General features: G+C 40.2%; 1 protein-coding gene across 2 annotated transcripts in view; it reads left to right on the forward strand.

The window, feature by feature from the left end:
• Positions 1 to 14,185, forward strand: part of ogfod3 (2-oxoglutarate and iron dependent oxygenase domain containing 3) — a 126,611-nt gene extending 112,426 nt beyond the window's left edge. For both annotated transcript variants that reach the window (XM_070857614.1, XM_070857615.1), the window contains exon 9: positions 13,148 to 14,185. In XM_070857614.1, coding sequence (XP_070713715.1) covers positions 13,148 to 13,284 — 137 coding nt within the window. In that variant the 3' untranslated portion in view covers positions 13,285 to 14,185. The remainder of the gene's footprint in view (positions 1 to 13,147) is intronic.
• The last annotated feature ends 8,424 nt before the right edge of the window (positions 14,186 to 22,609 follow it).

The raw sequence follows: 22,609 nt of genomic DNA on the forward strand, positions 1-22,609 counted from the left end.
CAGTTAGAAGTGAAAAATTAAATTTTGTTTCTTTGTTAAAATATAATATAAATTTAAGCTGTGATTTATATTGTTTGACAATGAAGCGAAAATGAGCTTCTAATAAATTTTTCATTTTGGTTATTATCAAATATAATTATGGTAATAAATGGCCATACAATAGATCTTAATTCAGTGTTCTGCAATAAGTTTTACCTCCCCCAAATACATTTGAAATATAGTTTATAGAAAGGCTATTGTGTTCAATGGGCGATGGAGTGTATGTAATGTCTGTCAACTAGCTTAAGATGGCAGAATTTTCCTTTTATGGTTGAGAGATTCTTTGCTCTCTCTCCCTCCCTCTTTCTCTCTCTCCGAGTCTCTTTTTCTCCCACAGTCTCCTACTCTCTTTTTAATCTGTACCATCTCTCATTATCGCCCCCAAAGTATGTCTCGTGCCCTCACCTCCCCAACCCTCATTCTCTTGTGATCTGTACTTTACTCGTTCCTTTTAAGAAATAAAGATTGGCATTTATTTAGTGATTTAGCTCATGTCTCAAATATTTCAAAGTGCTTCAAATGCAATTAATTATTTTGAAATGCAAACTTGGCCGCCATTTTGCACAAAACAATCTGCTCAACAGCAATCTGATAAATAGCCAGTCAATTTGTGTTTGGCACTGTTGGCTGAGGGGAATATCGGCCAGGGTACCAGGAGAATTTGCCTACTCTTGTTTTTTTTTAAAGAGAGTTTCTTGGGATCTTTAACGTTCATCTAATCCACTGTAACAGAAAGACTGATTTTCTTTAACATTTCATCCAAAGGATAGTAATTGTGCAACAGTCCCTCAGTAAGGCACTGGTGTTTCAGTCAAGATTATGTCCTCATATCTTGGGAACGAAGTTTATGCTCGTAACCTTCTGTTGCACAGGAGGGCAGGAAAAAGAGTGGGAGAGCGATAGTGATAGGGGATTCAATTGTTAGGGGAATAGATAGGCGTTTCTGCGGCCGCAACCGAGACTCCAGGATGGTACGTTGCCTCCCTGGTGCAAGGGTCAAGGATGTCTCGGAGTGGGTGCAGGACATTCTAAAAAGGGAGGGAGAACAGCCAGTTGTCGTGGTGCACATTGGTACCAACGACATAGGTAAAAAAAAGGGATGAGGTCCTACGAAATGAATTTAAGGAGCTAGGAGCTAAATTTAAAAAGTAGGACCTCAAAAGTAGTAATCTCGGGATTGCTACCAGTGCCACGTGCTAGTCAGAGTAGGAATCGCAGGATAGCTCAGATGAATACGTGGCTTGAGCAGTGGTGCAGCAGGGAGGGATTCAAATTCCTGGGGCATCGGAACCAGTTCTGGGGGAGGTAGGACCAGTACAAACTGGACGGTCTGCACCTGGGCAGGACCGGAACCAATGTCCTAGGGGGAGTGTTTGCTAGTGCTGTTGGGGAGGAGTTAAACTAATATGGCAGGGGGATGGGAACCAATGCAGGGAGAAAGAGGGAAACAAAAAGGAGACAAAAGCAAAAAACAGAAAGGAGATGAGGAGAAGTGGAGGGCAGAGAAACGCAAGACAAAGAACAAAAAGGGCCTCTGTACAACAAAATTCTAAAAGGACAAAGGGTGTTAAAAAAACAAGCCTGAAGGCTTTGTGTCTTAATGCAAGGAGTATCCGTAATAAGGTGGATGAATTAACTGTGCAAATAGATGTTAACAAATATGATGTGATTAGGATTACGGAGACGTGGCTGCAGGATGACCAGGGCTGGGAACTCAACATCCAGGGGTATTCAACATTCAGGAAGGATAAAATAAAAGGAAAAGGAGGTGGGGTAGCATTGCTGGTTAAAGAGGAGATTAATGCAATAGTTAGGAATGACATTAGCTTGAATGATGTGGAATCTATATGGGTAGAGCTGCAGAACACCAAAGGGCAAAAAACGTTAGTGGGAGTTGTGTACAGACCTCCAAAGAGTAGTAGTGATGTTGGGGAGGGCATCAAACAGGAAATTAGGGGTGCATGCAATAAGGGTGCAGCAGTTATAATGGGTGAATTTAATATGCACATAGATTGGGCCAACCAAACTGGAAGCAATACGGTGGAGGAGGATTTCCTGGAGTGCACAAGGGATGGTTTTCTAGACCAATATGTCGAGGAACCAACTAGGGGGGAGGCCATCTTAGACTGGGTGTTGTGTAATGAGAGAGGATTAATTAGCAATCTCGTTGTGTGAGGCCCCTTGGGGAAGAGTGACCATAATATGGTGGAATTCTGCATTAGGATGGAGAATGAAACAGTTAATTCAGAGACCATGGTCCAGAACTTAAAGAAGGGTAACTTTGAAGGTATGAGGCGTGAATTGGCTAGGATTGATTGGCGAATGATACTTAAGGGGTTGACTGTGGATGGGCAATGGCAGACATTTAGAGACCGCATGGATGAACTACAACAATTGTACATTCCTGTCTGGCAGAAAAATAAAAAAGCGAAGGTGGCTCAACCGTGGCTATCAAGGGAAATCAGGGATAGTATTAAAGCCAAGCAAGTGGCATACAAATTGGCCAGAAATAGCAGCGAACCCAGAGATTGGGAGAAATTTAGAACTCAGCAGAGGAGGACAAAGGGTTTGATTAGGGCAGGGAAAATGGAGTATGAGAAGGAGCTTGCAGGGAACATTAAGACGGATTGCAAAAGTTTTTATAGATATGTAAAGAAAAAAAGGTTAGTAAAGACAAACGTAGGTCCCCTGCAGTCAGAATCAGGGGAAGTCATAACGGGGAACAAAGATATGGCGGACCAATTGAACAAGTACTTTGGTTCGGTATTCACAAAGGAGGACACTAACAACATTCCGGATATAAGAAGGGTCAGAGGGTCTAGTAAGGAGGAGGAACTGAGGGAAATCCTTATTAGTCGGGAAATTGTGTTGGGGAAATTGATGGGATTGAAGGCCGATAAATCTCCAGGGCCTGATGGACTGCATCCCAGAGTACTTAAGGAGGTGGCCTTGGAAATAGCCGATGCATTGACAGTCATTTTCCAACATTCCATTGACTCTGGATCAGTTCCGATTGAGTGGAGGGTAGCCAATGTAACCCCACTTTTTAAAAAAGGAGGGAGAGAGAAAACATAGACCGGTCAGCCTGACATCGGTAGTGGGTAAGATGATGGAATCAATTATTAAGGATGTCATATAAGCGCATTTGGAAAATGGTGACATGATCGGTCCAAGTCAGCATGGATTTGTGAAAGGGAAATCATGCTTGACAAATCTTCTGGAATTTTTTGAGGATGTTTCCAGTAGAGTGGACAAGGGAGAACCATTTGATGTGGTATATTTGGACTTTCAGAAGGCTTTCGATAAGGTTCCACACAAGAGATTAATGAGCAAAGTTAAAGCACATGGGATTGGGGGTAGTGTGCTGACATGGAGTGAGAACTGGTTGTCATTCAGGAAGCAAAGAGTAGGAGTAAATGAGTACTTTTCAGAATGGCAGGCGGTGACTTGTGGGGTACCGCAAGGTTCTGTGCTGGGGCCCCAGCTGTTTACACTGTATATTAATGATTTAGACGAGGGGATTAAATGTAGTATCTCCAAATTTGCGGATGGCACTAAGTTAGGTGGCAGTGTGAGCTGCGAGGAGGATGCTATGAGGCTGCAGAGCGACTTGGATAGGTTAGGTGAGTGGGCAAATGCATGGCAGATGAAGTATAATGTGGATAAATGTGAGGTTGTCCACTTTGGTGGTAAAAACAGAGAGACAGACTATTATCTGAATGGTGACAGATTAGGAAAAGGGGAGGTGCAACGAGACCTGGGTGTCATGGTACATCAGTCATTGAAGGTTGGCATGCAGGTACAGCAGGCGGGTAAGAAAGCAAATGGCATGTTGGCCTTCATAGCGAGGGAATTTGAGTACAGGGGCAGGGAGGTGTTGCTACAGTTGTACAGGGCCTTGGTGAGGCCACACCTGGAGTATCGTGTACAGTTTTGGTCTCCTAACCTGAGGAAGGACATTCTTGTTATTGAGGGAGTGCAGCGAAGGTTCACCAGACTGATTCCCGGGATGGCGGGACTGACTTATCAAGAAAGACTGAATCAACTGGGCTTGTATTCACTGGAGTTCAGAAGAATGAGAGGGGACCTTATAGAAACGTTTGAAATTCTGATGGGTTTAGACAGGTTAGATGCAGGAAGAATGTTCACAATGTTGGGGAAGTCCAGAACCAGGGGTCACAGTCTAAGGATAAGGGGTAAGCCATTTAGGACTGAGATGAGGAGAAACTTCTTCACCCAGAGAGTGGTGAACCTGTGGAATTCTCTACCACAGAAAGTTGTTGAGGCCAATTCACTAAATATATTCAAAAAGGAGTTAGATGTAGTCCTTACTACTAAGGGGATCAAGGGGTATGGCGAGAAAGCAGGAATGGGGTACTGAAGTTGCATGTTCAGCCATGAACTCATTGAATGGCGGTGCAGGCTAGAAGGGCCGAATGGCCTACTCCTGCACCTATTTTCTATGTTTCTATTTTCTATTCAGAGGCAAGAGTGCCAGCAACTCAGCCACGCTTTTGTTTGTTTGAAGCCACCAGCTAAAACAGTTCTAGTTGATGAAAAGGAAAACATTGTTCAAGGAGATTGACCTTCTTCCACTGCAAAGCGACCTCTTGAGGCAGTTTGTTCATTACTGAAAGAGCTCGTCTGCCTTCTGTGTTTTTATATTTCTGGAGGGGGAAAAAACAAATGGCACAACAGATTCACGGTGGAAGCGGCTGAAAATGCTGCAGGGAACTGGACCAGAACAGAAAAATAACAAACAGTGGACGAATATCCGTAAAACACACCGGGGGCAATTAAACCCAATTGGAGCTAGATTGGGTAACTTATTTTTTCCGCACAGTTTGGATGATTTCTAGTTTATGGTGGTTGTGAGGTATGCACCTGTGGTTGAGCTGTTGAATTGGGAGTGACTTGGCTAGTCACGTGATGTTCACAAGACTCCATAAAACCCCAGTCAGTTGGGTTTAGGGGATCCACGACGAGGCATGCGAGTGTGAGCCCAGTGAATGAACTGGTAATGTGTAGTGTGATTGTTCAATCTTTGTTAATAAACCAACTAGTTCCTAATAGCAATGTGTTGCTATGAATTCTTAAGCAAAAACCCATGAAGCAAATACATTACAGTGGTTTATTCATTAAAATAATAAGTAGATGCATATTCCAAAGCACTAAACTTCCCTCTGCATGACTACATTGCCATTTTGTATGTGCAGCCATAATGGGACAACAGCTACAAAATATATTTCTCTTTTGGTTTAAAAAAAATCTGTCCATCCTTGATGAGCTGGTGACTAATCTCTGCTAGGTGGCTGTACAAGTACTGAGATAATATGCAGCTTTGTGGCATTGGTGTGTCTGTTCAATTTGTTGTAGACCAATCGGTCAGGTCGTAGATGGGCTGCTGGTGATTAGAAATGGAGTACAAGTGAACCTGTCTGTGAACTGGTGAATCGTGCAGAGCAGTAAGTAGAAGCTGCAGTAAAGGGCATCAGTGAAAGAATAAGGAGTGGGAGGGAGAAGACTTCACTTTTTAATTCAAATTAACAAAAAGTGTCTTTAAAAAAAAAAAATCAAATGATTTGTTGGAAAGAAAACAGGCAATTAAATACATGGCCTTTCATTAATTAAGCCAGGGCCAGCAAAGTAATCTTCAGTGACTGCTACACATTTGTCTTGGGAGCAATTGCCTTGGGGAAACTCCTATAAATAGGAACTCCTATAAATACTGTATGTCCTGGTTTTTTGTGCCATCACAGTGCACTCAGGTTTGAACAACATCGGATTAAAAGTGAATTTAAAATAACTGTTATGGTATGTTGAGAGAAGGATACAGTGAATATATTGCTTCATAAATTGTTTTAACTGAACTTGAAAGATCAATGTGTAAATAGTACCTTTTAACATGACTGCTATACTTTTGTATATTATACTGTGATTGCCAATCAAGTGTAAACCTTATACAATCAGGGAAAAAATGGGAGATGGAACGTGTAAGATAGGTATATATTTTTTGAAAAGTTTTCAATCGTGATACACTATGTGGAAGTTGATTCGTATGGTGAATTATTTAATAGCAGCAGTTAGTATCTCCAGCTTCATCTTATGTGGATACTTTAGGAATACTAATGGAATATTTATGAAAAATTTGGGAAGAAGCAATAAAATGGTGACTCACAATACAAGGTAAGAAATAAGTGCCAACGTAATCGAGAATGACACATGCTGCAGAGTTTCAGGTTAGTATTGTAGATGTTATTCATCAAATGCATTTATTACAATAATTGGTCCATTACATTTACCTTGTACACCTGAAAACTGATTATAATCGCTCAACCATCGGTGGCCGTGCCTTCAGCTGCCAAGGTCCTAAGCTCTAGAACTCACTCCCTAAACCTCTCCGCCTCTCTACCTCTCTTTCCTCCTTCAAGACACTCCTTAAAACATATCTCTTTGGTCATCTGCCATAATTTCTTCTTATCTAGCTCAGTCTCAAATTTATTTTTTTAATCTTATAACACTCCTTTGAAGCGCATTGGGATGTTTTACTATGTTAAAGGCGCTATATAAATACAAGTTGTTTATATTTAATTCTGTTTTACAATACTTAGCATTTGAAAAGTATAGAATTCGTTTTGTAAATGGTATGTGACAGGCCATATGTATTTCCAAGACTGTCGTCAATAACCAGTGATGTTTTTCACTAATGTTTTATATATTTATAGAAATGTTGTGTTCCATCTCATAAACCCACTGACCGCATTAATTTCATATAACCAATTTTTTGATTAAAAAAATAATGAGATGTATAGAATTTACTTCAATTAAAAGCACAGACAATATTAATCCAATATTGCAAAACAGATACCCAGTTCCTATATTAATTTATGTTAACAACTTAAATCAAGGGTCATTTACAAAATATTTAACTACAGATTCTGGAAATCTGAAAGAAAAATGGAACATGCTGGAAGCACTCGGCAGAATGTGTGGTGGGAGCAAAGGACGTTAACATTTTGGGTGTTTTGACAAAGGGTGCACACCAGAAACATTAACTCTTCAGTCGTTTCCACAGATGCTGCCTGACCCACTGAATGTTTCCAGCATTTTTTGGTTTTGTTTCTGTTGTTTACAAAATATTGTTTTAGCTCTGTTTCATAAAAGCAAGAATTCAGATACACTTTTGTATTGATTGGTCACTATTGTGTAAAAGTAATCCTTTAACATTGACATCTTTACGTATAATTACACACAATATACAGCACAGAAACAGGCCATTCGGCCCAACCAGTCCAGTCCGTGCCTTGTATTAAGAGAACTCTGTTAGAATAAAAACAGAAAATTCTGGAAATACTCAGCAATGGACTATTTATTCGTAGCTACATCTGTCATTCATTCTTGAAATCCAAGATAAGAACATATATCATTAATTTTTGTTTTATATAATTAAATATATTGTTTAACATTAAATATTATAGCCAAGTTGCAGCTGCCCATGTTCAATTGTTGTGCTTAAGGACATTTTGGCAGTAAAACATGGCTTTCATGTTTAAAATGCCTTTAATTTACTCTCAAATTATACCTCATTAATATATTGCACCAATTGTACAAGCTGTGCCCCATTCCTGGTGTGGCAAAGTTATGTTTGTTTCTAAATAATGTTGCACAAGTCGTAGATATGGAAAGTTGCCACTTTAGGGATTTATTTTGAAATGTACTCCTTTGGCTGCTGGAGTGATATTAGAGGTTGTTTTTTCCATCTCCTCCTCCTCACATCAATCGTTGACAATTAGAATATAATGTTAGGATCAGTTCGGATGTCCCAGCAAGTAAAAGCTGGCAAGGCAGAAAATGATCCAGTAGCACCCGTGACTGCTGGTCACTGTTTCAAACAGCCGTGAGATTTTATTTTCTAAGTGTATCGGTTCTTAACTGGGAACTGGTGCAAACAACTGATGATATTGCAGCCAAAAATCAAATTTGTAACAGTTGTGAAAAAGTGCCATTTACAGGGACAATTACAAAATTGATCCCCACAAGCCCCCACAAACAATTTTCTCTAAAGGAATGCCATATGTGTCTGAATGCCTCATGCTCCTGATTCTTTGGAGGTTTTCTCCTACAAGGCAAAGCAGGTTCTGTATAGTCGCAGCCTGGAATAAAAGAAAAACATCAAATCCAATTTGCCATTTCTGTAACTGGTCACTCAAGAAAGCAGCGCAAAGTTTTCAAATTCTAAACAATGGTTCAAGTCACCAAATATGTCTTCTAATATAATTATACTCTCTATAAAACAGTATCACAGTCACGTAAATACAAATCGCATTCAATTTATAAAATATAATTTTTCAGAAGCTGTGCGCAAAATGACATTGGTTCTCTTTAGCAATCTAATTGAACAAATTAAGCATGACTCCACATAGCCAAACTGTAGGAATGCACAATAAATTGATACATTTCAGAATGTACTGACAGCAATCACATTATTTTGCTAAATTTACAATTTAAAGAAAAAATCCAGCCTTCAAAAGGGAATTGGATAAGTAATTAAAGGAGAAAAAATAGCAGGGATATGGGGAAAGAGCGGGGGAGTGGGACTAACTGAATTGCTCTTTGAAAGAGCTGGCACAGACCCAATGGGCCAAATGTTCGCCTTCTGTGCTATATATTCTATGATTCAATATACAAAACAGGACGAAGAATGATGGGTGATTTCCCAACCTGTTATCTGTTAATGTAAATAACACTTCTATCCACAATATGACACTGCCTTGTCATTCATAAATGTAAACATTTATATTATTTTATATCATGTAATTGTGTTTCCTATTTAAATTGTACTGTATGATCCTTTGCTTAGAAAAACAATGTAAATCAGTAAACCTAATTGTGCAGTAACACTAGATGGCAGTGAAAGGATTTCTGATGAACTACTTTAAGAGAGATGTGTATCTTCCCAAGTCTACGGTGATAGTAGGTTGAAGTAACTAAGTATAGATTCAAGATTTTAACTACAATTTATGATACGACATTATGTTTATAATGTTGATGGAGGTTATATTTGATTACTTGAGATCATTAAAGAAAGTATTAAATGTTCAAAGTAGATTCATAAGAAAGGTTTACTTTTTTTTTAAATGTCTCAAATGAGTTGACTTCTCTATAAGCTTTTGGTGTAAGTATCATTTGCCTGGGTATCTTCATTCTTCAGATTGTCTACCATGGACAAGCAATCGATTATAAGGAATGCTTCTAGCTTTAAGAGATTATTTTTGGTGCACGTGGCACTTTGCCTTCAAGTTTACAGGTTTTTTCCATTGTTACTGACAAAAATTATATTTCTATTTCTTCCCCAAATGAGGTAAGGATTTTTTGTGGGGATAGGGTTATAAACCCAGGAATTAATCTTAATAAAGAAAATGTGAGCTCTGGTGTGATGTGATGAAAAGTTTCGGTGTGCATCAAATCAATGTCTCTTGATCACAAGATGACCCGATCCAAGCTGTAACTGGTTATTCTAATCCCTTTCCAAGAATCATAAATCTTGTCAAATGTTCAAGGAAGGTCGAAAAAGGAGAGGCTGCAAGTAGACAATGAGCCAGTACTATTCAGGATGTTGTGCAGTTTGCATTAAGAGTGCTCAGATGCAGCCTTATGCCAATAATTTACCATCCAATGAGTACCTGACCTTAGCCAGGGAAAGTTTAGGTGAGGCAAGTTGCTGGAGAGAAGAAATATCCACCTGTGCTACAGTCGTGCACCTGTTGGTGTAGAGCTCGGTGCAATTTGCATGATCTTCCTCTTGGCAGGAGAATTGATAATGTGAAGGCCACTTAAACTATTCATCTTTGATTTCCTCACATAACTCTTTATTAAAAGAGGACTACATTTTCGTGAAATGAATTGGATCTTAGCTAGGGGAAGTCTGGTGTAGAATAAACATTTCTAAAAGGGGCTCACTAATGCATGATGTATGGAGATAAACTTCAATCAGACTAAAAGAGCACATCTAAAAGTGGCCAATTGACTGCTCTGCTGTGTGTACTTATGATAATTATTCTGCTGACATGAGTTCAGCTTTCTATAAGTACATACTTGATAAACAAAGTAAATAATTTGTGAGAATATTACTTAACGAGTTTTGCAGCACTTTGTTGAAAATAGTCATTTCAAAATTATATTCAAGCTCCACGATCATCATCAGCATAAAAGTAACACAGAGTAGTTAAGATCATTCATCAGAAATGTCCATACCCATTTACCTGTAATTAGTTTGGAGAAATACCTTAAATTCTTTCACAGCAGTTCACCAGAATGCACTCCGCCATTGTCATTTAATGTCAACTTCATAAAGTAGCCAAATTGTTTCTCGGTCATGTCGGAACTTAAAGCATGGTGAAGTCAGTGAGAAACATGGCAGTTCAAAAATAAAGCATTTTGCTTATTCAACCAAGTAAACAGACCAGTAACTGCACTGAACCTGTGTGCGCTGTTGGAATGTATTTTATTCTGAAAACACCACTGACGGTAGTTCTGAAGCATAAAACACAACTAGATCTGGCACTTGAAACTGGTCAATAGGAGACACGGGATGATGATGAACAGAAGTTACATCATGACAGATTAAGACCGGCTCGAAGGACCAGCTGTAGTTCTCCTGTCTTTCATTTTAATATGTACATCTAGGACATGCTGTCAAAATTGATTTTTCTGCCGTTATTGTGTAGCCAAGCAAAACTGCCTTTGCCAGCATATGCTACTTGTACAGTTGAAATGCTTAGATTATTTAGACTGCCGTACATTTCAAATTTCAAACAAGATTACATTAACATATTAAGGGAAGATTCATTTGAGCAGTCCACTATGTGTAGCAATTCAGCTGTTGAGAACAAAAAAATCAAATTACCCTTCTTAAACATTTTTCACCAAGATCAGATAGTTTGCTAAATCAACTGTTTGAGTCGTGCTGCACAATGATTTTGATCTGAAGTTTTATAGTATGGATACCATTTACTTTTATAATCAAAGTTTACCGATCAATAAATAACTTTAACATCAGTACTTAGTATTGAGCTTTGAGAAAATTCTGCATTTAGTCTAAGTTCTTGTAATTTCAGAAATTCAAGACCTTTTTACTGACTAAAGATTATGCAAGAATTGACATTAAGCTGCAAGAACCCGAACGAGAGTTTTGGAGGAGGAATTTGAAGTCTGGTTCTATTAATATTAATTAATATTTTATCTATCAATTTGTCAACTTTTATTAAAGTTTATTCATACTTTCTGAATATATTTCCCACTATCTCAGTAATGCAGACTATATATAAGTTTGAAACTAATATACGAGTATGATGCTTATGAGCTCATGGAGATTATAGAAATGCCTTTTTTCAATGGTTAATTAAACTCAATAGCACATGTGCTGCCAGTGTTCTGTTAGTTGTCCATGTCTGTACTGAGATCATTATTATAAATTCCAGCACTGACCACATCTTTTATTGGTCTAATTTTCTGTCATCTATAAAATCATTATTCAGAAGATGTTTTTAGAAAAACGTTATCCATAGATCGTTAACAACAACTGCCTAAAGAAAACAAAATGTTCTGTATGCACAATAAACATAATTAATTTCCTGAAGATCATCATCAGTGCAATCCATCACTGGTGTGTGTGCATGCTTCACTACAAAGCAGTTAATGTTGCTTGGTGCAGAATGGAAGTTTTATGTACAGCTAGAACCAAAATACAATAAAAAAGTGGTATTGAATTTCCTATGATTCTTTCCGCAATTTTTTTTTCACTGATTAAAAATGCAGAAGTCACTTCATAAAACCACAGTGACTTTGAATTGGCAGTAACTTTACAGTTATTCGACTGAAATGTGTATTGGAAAGAAAAATAAAGTGCCTTTCACAACCTCAGGATGTTCCTAGATACTTTGCAGTCAATGAAGTACTTTTGAAGTGTAATTGCTGTTTTAATGTAGGGAACTGCGGCAGCCAATTTGCGCACAGCACGGTTCCACAACCAGAAATGGAATATAGCACCAGATGTTCTGTTTTTTAGTGATGTTTGATCAGTGATAAATATTGACCAGGACACTGGTAGAACGCTCCATCTCTTCTCTGAATGGTGCCATGGGATCTTTTCCATCCACCTGAGAGAGCAGATGTCGTTTATCATCTCATCAAAAAGACACCACCTCCAATGGTGCGGCATTACTTCAGCACTTCACTTAAGTATTAGATTATGTGCTCAAGAGTCTGGAGATTGGTTTGAATCCACGACTTTCTGACTCGGTGGATAGAGTGCTTTCACTCATCCAAGGCTAACACTGTCATTGGGGACTGAATGTTCCTAACTTGGACAACTCTGGGTTGATATTCTGTAATACTCAAAATATAGGCAGAAAGAGTCCACTGTATTCAAAGAACTATATTTGTTATATTTTGTGTGATTTTCACTGCATTTTAAATGCATAATACTGTGGTCAACTTTGTCCTATCCAAATCAAACCAAACCATTAGTTATTTCCCTTTCTCCAAAGCTCACAAGAAAATAATCTTATCATGCCTTATAAGATGATGGCGGGGGTGGTACTTATTTTGTGCATTCTCCTTATGGCACATAACTGTTTGGTATCACTGCAAATACAGTCCACTGTGTGCGTGCCCAGTTACAATAATGAGTAACCTTCTGCATCGTTTGAGGTGCTTGACTGCTATATGCCAGTGGTTTTACTATAACAGGCACAGTTGGAGACTAGTTAACATGAGTTGGAGACTAGTTAACATGAACTTAACCACATTCCAAAAGAATGTCTGCTTCATAGCAGATCTTCAGCTTCCAGCTTTCTTTGGATGTATGCCTTAGGAAATAAATGAACGGATAAAAATATTTTCACTTATAATCAAATAGTTCAAGCTGTATGTGATCCATGAGTTCTCCAGTAGTACTTTGCAAAAACTGACTTTTAAACATTTTCTGGATAATACACAGATGTTTGAACTTTTAGAGCAGCAACAGTACCGTCAGAGTGATTTTAAATGTAAACATTCGTCTTTCAACTTTATCAGAGTTAATTGTTGCATTTCTTTCCTGCCCCAGGTCGTGTTTCGTTCTTCACATCTGGCTCAGAAAATCTCCATTACGTGGAGAAAGTAGAGTGGGGCACTCGATATGCCATCACAGTCTCCTTCACCTGTGACCCTGCCTATGCCATTGAAGACCCTTCTTTACCGTAAACTGGTTGGTGCCACAAAGAGCAACAGTCAAGCATCTTACCCCTGGAAAGTAATCAATAAAAACAAAACCATAAATCAGTTATATACACACACACAGACACACAAAAGTTGATTGTAAACTAAGTTAGATTATCTGGTGATTGAAAATCAAGTATAGAAAGACTACGACAGTATTGGAAATCAACTTGCCTCCATTGTCCCAGACCTTCACCTGTGGTTCAAAAATGTTTTAATTTAAAGGTGTACTGTTTATATTGTAGTCCTGAGTCATACTGTTAAAGTATGTTAACAATGAAAGTCTTTATGCAATTAAGATTTAACTGAAAAACATGACTCTCATTATTGCCATTCAGTTGATCAAATATTTGCCACTTTACATCAACCAGGTTTTGGTATTCTGTGACCGAATAACAGGCTGATCGAGTATTGAAGCTATTAACTGGCTGACCAAATATTGAAGCTGTTAACAGGCTGATCGAGTATTGAAGCTGTTAACTGACTGTGTGTTATCATTAGAATCACAGCTTGGACTTCTGTTCGGCTACTTTGAATGTTTTTCCTTTAATCGGAGTCTACATGTATCTGGTATAATGTTGTTTGCTTTTTCACATGAAGTATGTGAAATACACATCACCTTTCATATGTTTCTTCATTACAAATGGTATCAGGTCGTCTCTACATTAAAGAGGCACTATTCTATTGGATAGCTTTCAGGGCAGATTTAGCTCCTGGAACAACGACCATATCAACCTCTGGCAATGGTTGTGCCTGAGTAGATTTGTTGAAAGAATCTGTAAGAATAACTGATATGTGTTCAGGATTTAATATTTGATGCTGTATTTAGTTGATTCAAGTTTTTCTATATTAAACAAACCTGCATAAAATAAATCTTTACAAACTATTCTGCCAATAGCCTGAATAAATTGCAGCATCAGTTGAAAACTATTTGGGGCTGAAAATGTCCTTTTTTTTTAAACAACGGGCGGAAATGAGTTTGACTCTCCGTCGATTGGGAAATTGCCCTCTTGATTTTTTTGAGGCGGAGAAGGTACCCGCCCTGCACCTGTGCGCGTGGCGGTAGTGACATTGCAAGCACTGCCTGGTCCCTGCTGGGAATCGACATTGCCCTCAAAAAAATCAAACGACCGCTTGTCGGTGCCCCCAACAGCTTTGCGCGTCGGGAACCTGCCAATGGTTGGGTGGTGCATCCGCCCTTAAATGGGAGGGCGCATCGCTGCGGCCACTATTTTATTTCAATTGTCAGCCGACTCTGCAATTGGCCTGACGATGGCGGCCACTTCAGCCAGGCCGCCAACAGGCAGGCCAGCACCCCCTCTTGGGTGCCGGCCCGTTTGCCTGGCCAAAGCCCTCCTTGGTGGCCCAGTGGGCACCAAGTCCCATTTGGGGCGGAGAACAATTTCGGCCCCTTTAACTCTTAGTTTACAAGAGGCCATGAAATAATCAGTAACATTGAGTTGTCTTTATGCTGTTTTATTCCTCTAACTCTATCTAAAAATAATATCCAAGCCATCCATCGCAACAATTACAATACCTTGCTTTCGGAATTGTAGCAGCAGAGCAGCAGCTGGGCTCACCAGAGACTGATGAGTCTTTGAGTTTAACGTCATGGGTTTAGCTGTGTAGATGGCTAAAAATTAAATCGTTTGCAATATTTTTGCTTCCAGGAATGGCTGCATCTTCAAATTAAATTCCCAGTAGCTTTTGTTTGTGCTGATCAAGGAGCAATATTCGTTCCAAGGAATGGAATACTCATTTTTGTCACCAAGCATTTCTAAGTAGAGCAGAGCTTCTGTAATGAGACATCCCAGACCTCGGAACATGCCCACTGCACAAGTCTTAATTTTCCCCACTTCCAGTACCAGGTCATCCCCATGGAGCGTGATTGCCAATTATACATAAATAAGGAGCAGTACTCATGTCTACTAAGAATTAAGTAGATGAACTAATTTCATACAAGACATTTGAAGGCAACAGAGAAGACTTTTATCCAAAGATGAAGTATAAGAAAATCACCTCCTTAAACCCACTGGCCTAGAAATTCATCTCACAAACCGGGCAATATTGGATCGTTGGCCTGTTATACTGATATTCAGTTCCACTGCAGTAAATCGGGTGGACGATCTGATATCAACCGATTTACCCCATCGCCTGAGACAACTTTCTAGGCCATTTAGTTTAACTCAAAATTCTGACATATTAATGAAGCCAAACAATCCTGCCTTACGCAGTCTTTGACTCAGAGCCTTGACCTTGAAAATATTAATCACTTCATCAGCAGCAACCTCATATCAGTCCAGCATCAATGCACAACAATGGCGTTTTGACAGCTTTTAACGCCTAACTTATTTGTTTCACCTGTTGTTAAACATTATCCAGTCACCCTAGCCTCCACACATATTGAACTGAAAGCTTCACTGGTGAGGCTCTTGCACATTTCAAGTTTAACATGGAGCAATGGGCATCTTGAAAAATCATCTACGCTACAGGATTCAATGTTGAATTCAACTGAATATCAATCAGGTGAGAGAACCTCCATTTCCGAGATTGCTTTCTCTCCTAAAGGAAAATTTCTTAAAGAAGTTAGGATCGTTGATGCTGAATACTAGCCTTCAATTCCACCACTTCTGTTCTGAGGTCAAATCAAACATTAGGTTTAACAGCTTTGATCTATTTGCATGCTCCTTCAGTGACTTTGATTCTGTTGTCATTAGTTTGTGTGGCTATTTCAATGTCTTAAATAATTAGGGAGCATCAGACTCTCAAAAAGACAGACTTGAATTTATATAGCGCCTTTCACGGCCACCGGATGTCTCAAAGCACTTTACTGCCAATGAAATACTTTTTGAAGTGCAGTCACTATTGTAATATAGGATTAAGAAGATACAGCTCCTCAGAGTTTTTGTCCCATACATGTAAACTCTTGTTCATACGTAAAGATTCTAAAAGTAAAATTAAAAGTTAGAACAGCCATTTGGTCCAATTAATTTAGATTAAAATCTGGATTGAATCTAGAATCAAGGTGGGTTGCCTTTAAAATTGAAGCCAAGTAGAATAAATGTTCCATTTTGGTTGTAAGAATTTTACTTTGAAGGTCGCAAAAAAAGCAGATTAAATAATTAAGTATAAAAGTAAGATATGATGGAAATAGCAGTGGTAGTTTAACACAAAATACACTAATCAAAACTTCATCTCTGCCCATTGGCACATTAGAAAGTAATTGCCATGTCAAAAGTCTACCACTTGCTAGGAACACTCAAATATTCACCAACATAAATACAGGTACAGTGTCGAGAATCCGGAAGCCTCGGGATCAAGGCCGCTCCAGATTCTATATATTTCCGGACTTCAGAACATTTGTCTGACATCATGAGTCCAGAAATGCCTGGGCCAAGGTAGCTGGGGAGGGAAGGGAGGGTCGAGCGGCAGCGAGGTCGGCCCAAGGCGAGGCAGAGGTTGGCTGGGGAGGGGTCGGTGGGGGCCCGAGGCGGGGGAGAGATCAGTGGGGGCCCAAGGCGGGGGAGGGGTCGGCAGGGACTGGGGGAGGGGTCGGCGGGGGCCCGAGGCGGGGAGGAGGTTGGCGGGGACCCGAGGCGGGGGAGGGGTCAGCAGCGGCTCACGGTGGGGGTCAGTATATACTGTGTACAGTTTTGGTCTTTTTACTTAACGAAGGATATACTTGCCTTGGAAGGGGTGCAAATGTTCACTAGATTGATTCAAAAGCAAAATACTGCAAATGCTGGAAATCTGATATAAGAACAGAAAATACTGTACCTGTACAAATGAGTCTGCTTAGTGAAGCACAATTATTTGAGATATAAATGAACCCGCAGAGCAAAATTGTTTCAACACAAAAATACTATTCTCGGTATTAGTATGTCTAATTCATTATCCTTAAATTGGGGCCAGTTAAAGCCCTCAATTTTCAAAACTAGGAACAGTCAGCAAAGATAACCTCTAGAAGTGAACAAATAGCAGAATAAGGATAATGCTATGCATAGAAAAAAGTACAGCAATATCCGTTGCCTCCAAACCCAATCAATAAAGTTTCACTCCCAAAGTCACCCAGCAAGTCCACCCAACTTATAGCAATCAATATCCTACTTCTCTGCAAATGGTATCTTGGCTTTTATTGCAAGAAGATTGGAATATAAGAGTAAGTAACTTATAGGTCAGTATATAGGGCATTGGTGAGACCACACCTGGAGTACTGTGTACAGTTTTGGTCTTACTTAAGGAAGGATATACTTGCCTTGGAGAGAGTGCAACAAATGTTCACTAGATTGATTCAAAAGCAAAATACTGCGACTGCTGGAAATCTGACATAAGAACAGAAAATACTGGAAATACTCAGCAGGTCAGGCAGCATCTGTGGAGAGAGAAAAACAGAGTTAATGTTTCAGATCGATGACCTTTCGTCAGAACTGAAAAAGTTATATATGTAACAAATTTTAAGCAAGTGCAGAGGCAGGGAAAGGGGGGGAGGTGGGGTGAGGAAAGAACAAAAGGAAAGGTCTGTGATGAGCCAAAAGGCATGATTGTACAAAGATCTTACCTTTCGACATTTAATCATGCTTGCCTTCCACTCTTATCACAGACCTTCCCTTTTATTCTTTCCTCCCCTCCCCTCTTTCCCTGCCTCTGTACTTGCTTAAAATCTGTTAATCTCTAACTTTTTCCAGTTCTGACGAAGGGTCATTGACCTGAAACGTTAACTCTTTCTCTCTCCACAGATGCGGACCTGCTGAGTATTTCCAGCATTTTCTGGTTTTATCACGAGGTTTATTCCTGGGATGAGAGTGTTGTCCTATGAGGAGAGATTGAGTAAGCTAGGCCTATATTCTCTGGAGTTTAGAAGAATGAGAGGTGATCTCATTGAAACGTATAATATTCTTAGAGGGCTTGACAGGGTTAATGCTGAGAGGCTGTTTCCCCTGGCTGGAGAGTCTAGAACTAGGTGCCATAAGGGGCCAGCCATTTAGGACTGAGATGAGGAGAAATGTATTCCCTTGGAGGCGGTGAATCTTTGGAATTTTCCCCCCAGAGGGCTGAGGATACTCAGTATATTTAAGACAGAGATCAATAGATTTTTGGACACCAAGAGAATCTAGGTACATGGGGATCGGGCAGGAAAATGGGCTGAAGTTCAGCCGTGATCTTATTCAATGGTGGAGCAGGCTCAAGGGGCCACATGACCTACACCTCATAGAACCATAGGCACACAAGGAGGCCATTTGGCCCATCGTGTCTGTGCCAGCCGAAAAAGATCTATTCAGCCTAATCCCACATGCCAGCTTTTGGTCCGTAGCCTCGTTGGTTACGGCACTTCAGGTGCATATCCAAGTACTTTTTAAATGTGATAAGGGTTTCTGCCTCTACCATCCTTTCAGGCATCGAATTCCAGACCCCCACTACCCTCTGGGTGAAAAAAGTTCTCCTCACCTCCCCTCTAATCCTTCTACCAATGACTTTAAATCTATGCCCTCTGGTATTGACCTCTCTGCTAAGGGCAATAGGTTCTTCCTATCCACTCGATCTAGGCTGCTCATAATTTTAAACACCTCAATTAAATCTCCCATCAGCCTCCTCTGTTCCAAAGAAAGAAAATATAGCCTATGCAATCTTTCCTCATAGCTAAAATTCTCCAGTTCTGATAACATCCTTGTAAACTCCTCTGTACCCTCTCTAGTGCAATCACATCTTTCCTGTAATGTATCCAGAACAGTATATGCTACTCTAGCTATGGTCTAACTAGTTAAATTTTAAGCTCCCCAAACAAAATTTGTCTGCATATGTAACAATCATATCTTTTGAACCCATTTACTCACAAAAATCAGCCTGAATCCCCTCAATGCTGCTCCTACTTAAATTACTCTGTTATTGGAAATGATTCTCAGCCAATGCATACTGTAGGCGCAAATTCTCTCAATGGGAATTTCTACCTACAGTATGCAGCGGCCAGAATTCCTTACATCTGTCGCAGGATTGGGTAAAGGTGGGGAACATAAGGAGTAAGAACATAAGAATCAGGAACAGGAGTAGGCCATCTAGCCCCTCGAGCCTGCTCCACCATTCAACAAGATCATGGCTGATCTGGCCGTGGACTCAGCTCCACTTACCCGCCCGCTCCCCATAACCCTTAATTCCCTTATTGGTTAAAAATCTATCCATCTGCGACATGAATACATTCAATGAGCTAGCCTCAACTGCTTCCTTGGGCAGAGAATTCCACAGATTCGCAACCCTCTGGGAGAAACAATTCCTTCTCAACTCAGTTTTAAATTGGCTCCCCCGTATTTTGAGGCTGTACCCCCAGTTCTAGTCTCCCCGACCAATGGAAACAACCTCTCTGCCTCTATCTTGTCTATCCCTTTCATTATTTTAAATGTTTCTATAAGATCACCCCTCATCCTTCTGAACTCCAACGAGTAAAGACCCAGTCTACTCAATCTATCATCATAAGGTAACGCCCTCATCTCCGGAATCAGCCTAGTGAATCGTCTCTGTACCCCCTCCAAAGTTAGTATATCCTTCATTAAGTAAGGTGACCAAAACTGTACGCAGTACTCCAGGTGTGGCCTCACCAATATGCTATACAGTTGCAGCAGGACCTCCCTGCTTTTGTACTCCATCTCTCACGCAATGAAGGCCAACATTCCATTTGCCTTCCTGATTACCTGTTGCACCTGCAAACTAACTTTTTGGAATTCATGCACAAGGACCCCCACGTCCCTCTCCACCTCAGCATGTTGTAATTTCTCCCCATTCAAATAATATTCCCTTTTACTGTTTTTTTTCCCAAGGTGGATGACCTCACACTTTCCGACATTGTATTCCATCTGCCAAACCTTAGCCCATTCGCTTAACCTATCTAAATCTCTTTGCAGCCTCTCTGTGTCCTCTACACAACCCGCTTTCCCACTAATCTTTGTGTCATCTGCAAATTTTGTTGCACTACACTCTGTCCCCTCTTCCAGGTCATCGATGTATATTGTAAACAGTTGTGGTCCCAGCACCGATCCCTGTGGCACACCACTAACCACCGATTTCCAACCCGAAAAGAACCCATTTATCCCGACTCTCTGCTTTCTGTTCGCCAGCCAATTCTCTATCCATGCTAATACATTTCCTCTGACTCCGCATACCTCTATCTTCTTCAGTAACCTTTTGTGTGGCACCTTATCGAATGCCTTTTGGAAATCTAAATACACCACATCCATCGGTACACCTTTATCCACCATGCTCGTTATATCCTCAAAGAATTCCAGTAAATTAGTTAAAGATGATTTCCCCTTCATGAATCCATGTTGTGTCTGCTTGATTGCAATATTCCTATCTAGATGTCCCGCTATTTCTTCCTTAATGATAGTTTCAAGCATTTTCCCCACTACAGATGTTAAACTAACTTGTCTATAGTTACCTGCCTTTTGTCTGCCCCCTTTTTTAAACAGAGGCGTTACATTAGCTGCTTTTCAATCCGCTGGTACCTCCCCAGAGTCCAGAGAATTTTGGTAGATTATAATGAATGCATCTGCTATAACTTCCGCCATCTCTTTTAATACCCTGGGATGCATTTCATCAGGACCAGGGGACTTGTCTACCTTGAGTCCCATTAGCCTGTCCAGCACTACCCCCCTAGTGATAGTGATTGTCTCAAGGTCCTCCCTTCCCACAGTCCTGTGACCAGCAATTTTTGGCATGATTTTTGAGTCTTCTACTGTGAAGACCGAAGCAAAATAATTGTTTAAGGTCTCAGCCATTTCCATATTTCCCATTATTAAATCCCCCTTCTCATCTTCTAAGGGACCAACATTTAATTTCGTCACTCTTTTCCGTTTTATATATCTGTAAAAGCTTTTACTATCTGTTTTTATGTTTTGCGCAAGTTTACCTTCGTAATCTATCTTTCCTTTATTGCTTTCTTAGTCATTCTTTGCTGTTTAAAATTTTCCCAATCTTCTAGTTTCCCACTAACCTTGGCCACCTTATACGCATTGGTTTTTAATTTGATACTCTCCTTTATTTCCTTGGTTATCCATGGCTGGTTATCCCTTCTCTTACCGCCCTTCTTTTTCACTGGAATATATTTTTGTTGAGCACTATGAAAGAGCTCCTTAAAAGTCCTCCACTGTTCCTCAATTGTGCCACCGTTTAGTCTGTGTTTCCAGTCTACTTTAGCCAACTCTGCCCTCATCCCACTGTAGTCCCCTTTGTTTAAGCATAGTACGCTCGTTTCTGACACTACTTCCTCACCCTCAATCTGTATTACAAATTCAATCATACTGTGATCACTCATTCCGAGAGGATCTTTTACTCGGAGATTGTTTATTTTTCCTGTCTCATTACACAGGACCAGATCTAAGATAGCTTGTTCCCTTGTAGGTTCTGTAACATACTGTTCTAAGAAACAATCCCGTATGCATTCTATGAATTCCTCCTCAAGGCTACCCCGTGCGATTTGATTTGACCAATCGATATGTAGGTTAAAATCCCCCATGATTACTGCCATTCCTTTTTCACATGCCTCCATTATTCCCTTGATTATTGCCCGCCCCACCATGGTTATTATTTGGGGGCCTATAAACTACGCCCACCAGTGACTTTTTCCCCTTACTATTTCTAATCTCCACCCACAATGATTCAACATTTTGTTCATTAGAGCCAATATCGTCTCTCACAACTGCCCTGATATCATCCTTTATTAACAGAGCTACCCCACCTCCTTTCCCTTCTTGTCTATCTTTCCGAATCGTCAGATAGCCCTGTATGTTTAATTCCCAGTCTTGACCACCCTGCAACCACGTTTCTATAATGGCCACCAAATCATACCCATTTGTAATGATTTGTGCCGTCAACTCATTTACTTTATTTCGAATGCTGCGTGAGTTTAGGTAGAGTGTTTTAATACCATGATTTTTAGTTTTGACCCCTCCTGCAGCCCCTTTATATTCAGTGGCCCTTTTTGTTTTTTGCCTTGGGTTTCTCTGCCCTCCACTTTTACTCATCTCCTTTCTGTCTTTTGCTTTTGTCTCCTTTTTGTTTCCCTCTGTCTCCCTGCATTGGTTCCCATCCCCCTGCCATATTAGTTTAACTCCACCCCAACAGCACCAGCAAATACTCCCCCTAGGGCATTGGTTCCGGTCCTGCCTAGGCGCAGACCGTCCGGTTTGTACTGGTCCCACCTCCCCCAGAACCGGTTCCAATGCCCCAGGAATTTGAATCCCTCCCTGCTGCACCACTGCTCAAGCCACGTATTCATCTGAGCTATCCTGCGATTCCTACTCTGACTAGCACGTGGAACTGGTAG

This window comes from Pristiophorus japonicus, chromosome 16 (genome assembly GCF_044704955.1).
Source record: "Pristiophorus japonicus isolate sPriJap1 chromosome 16, sPriJap1.hap1, whole genome shotgun sequence".
Lineage (NCBI taxonomy): Eukaryota > Metazoa > Chordata > Chondrichthyes > Pristiophoridae > Pristiophorus > Pristiophorus japonicus.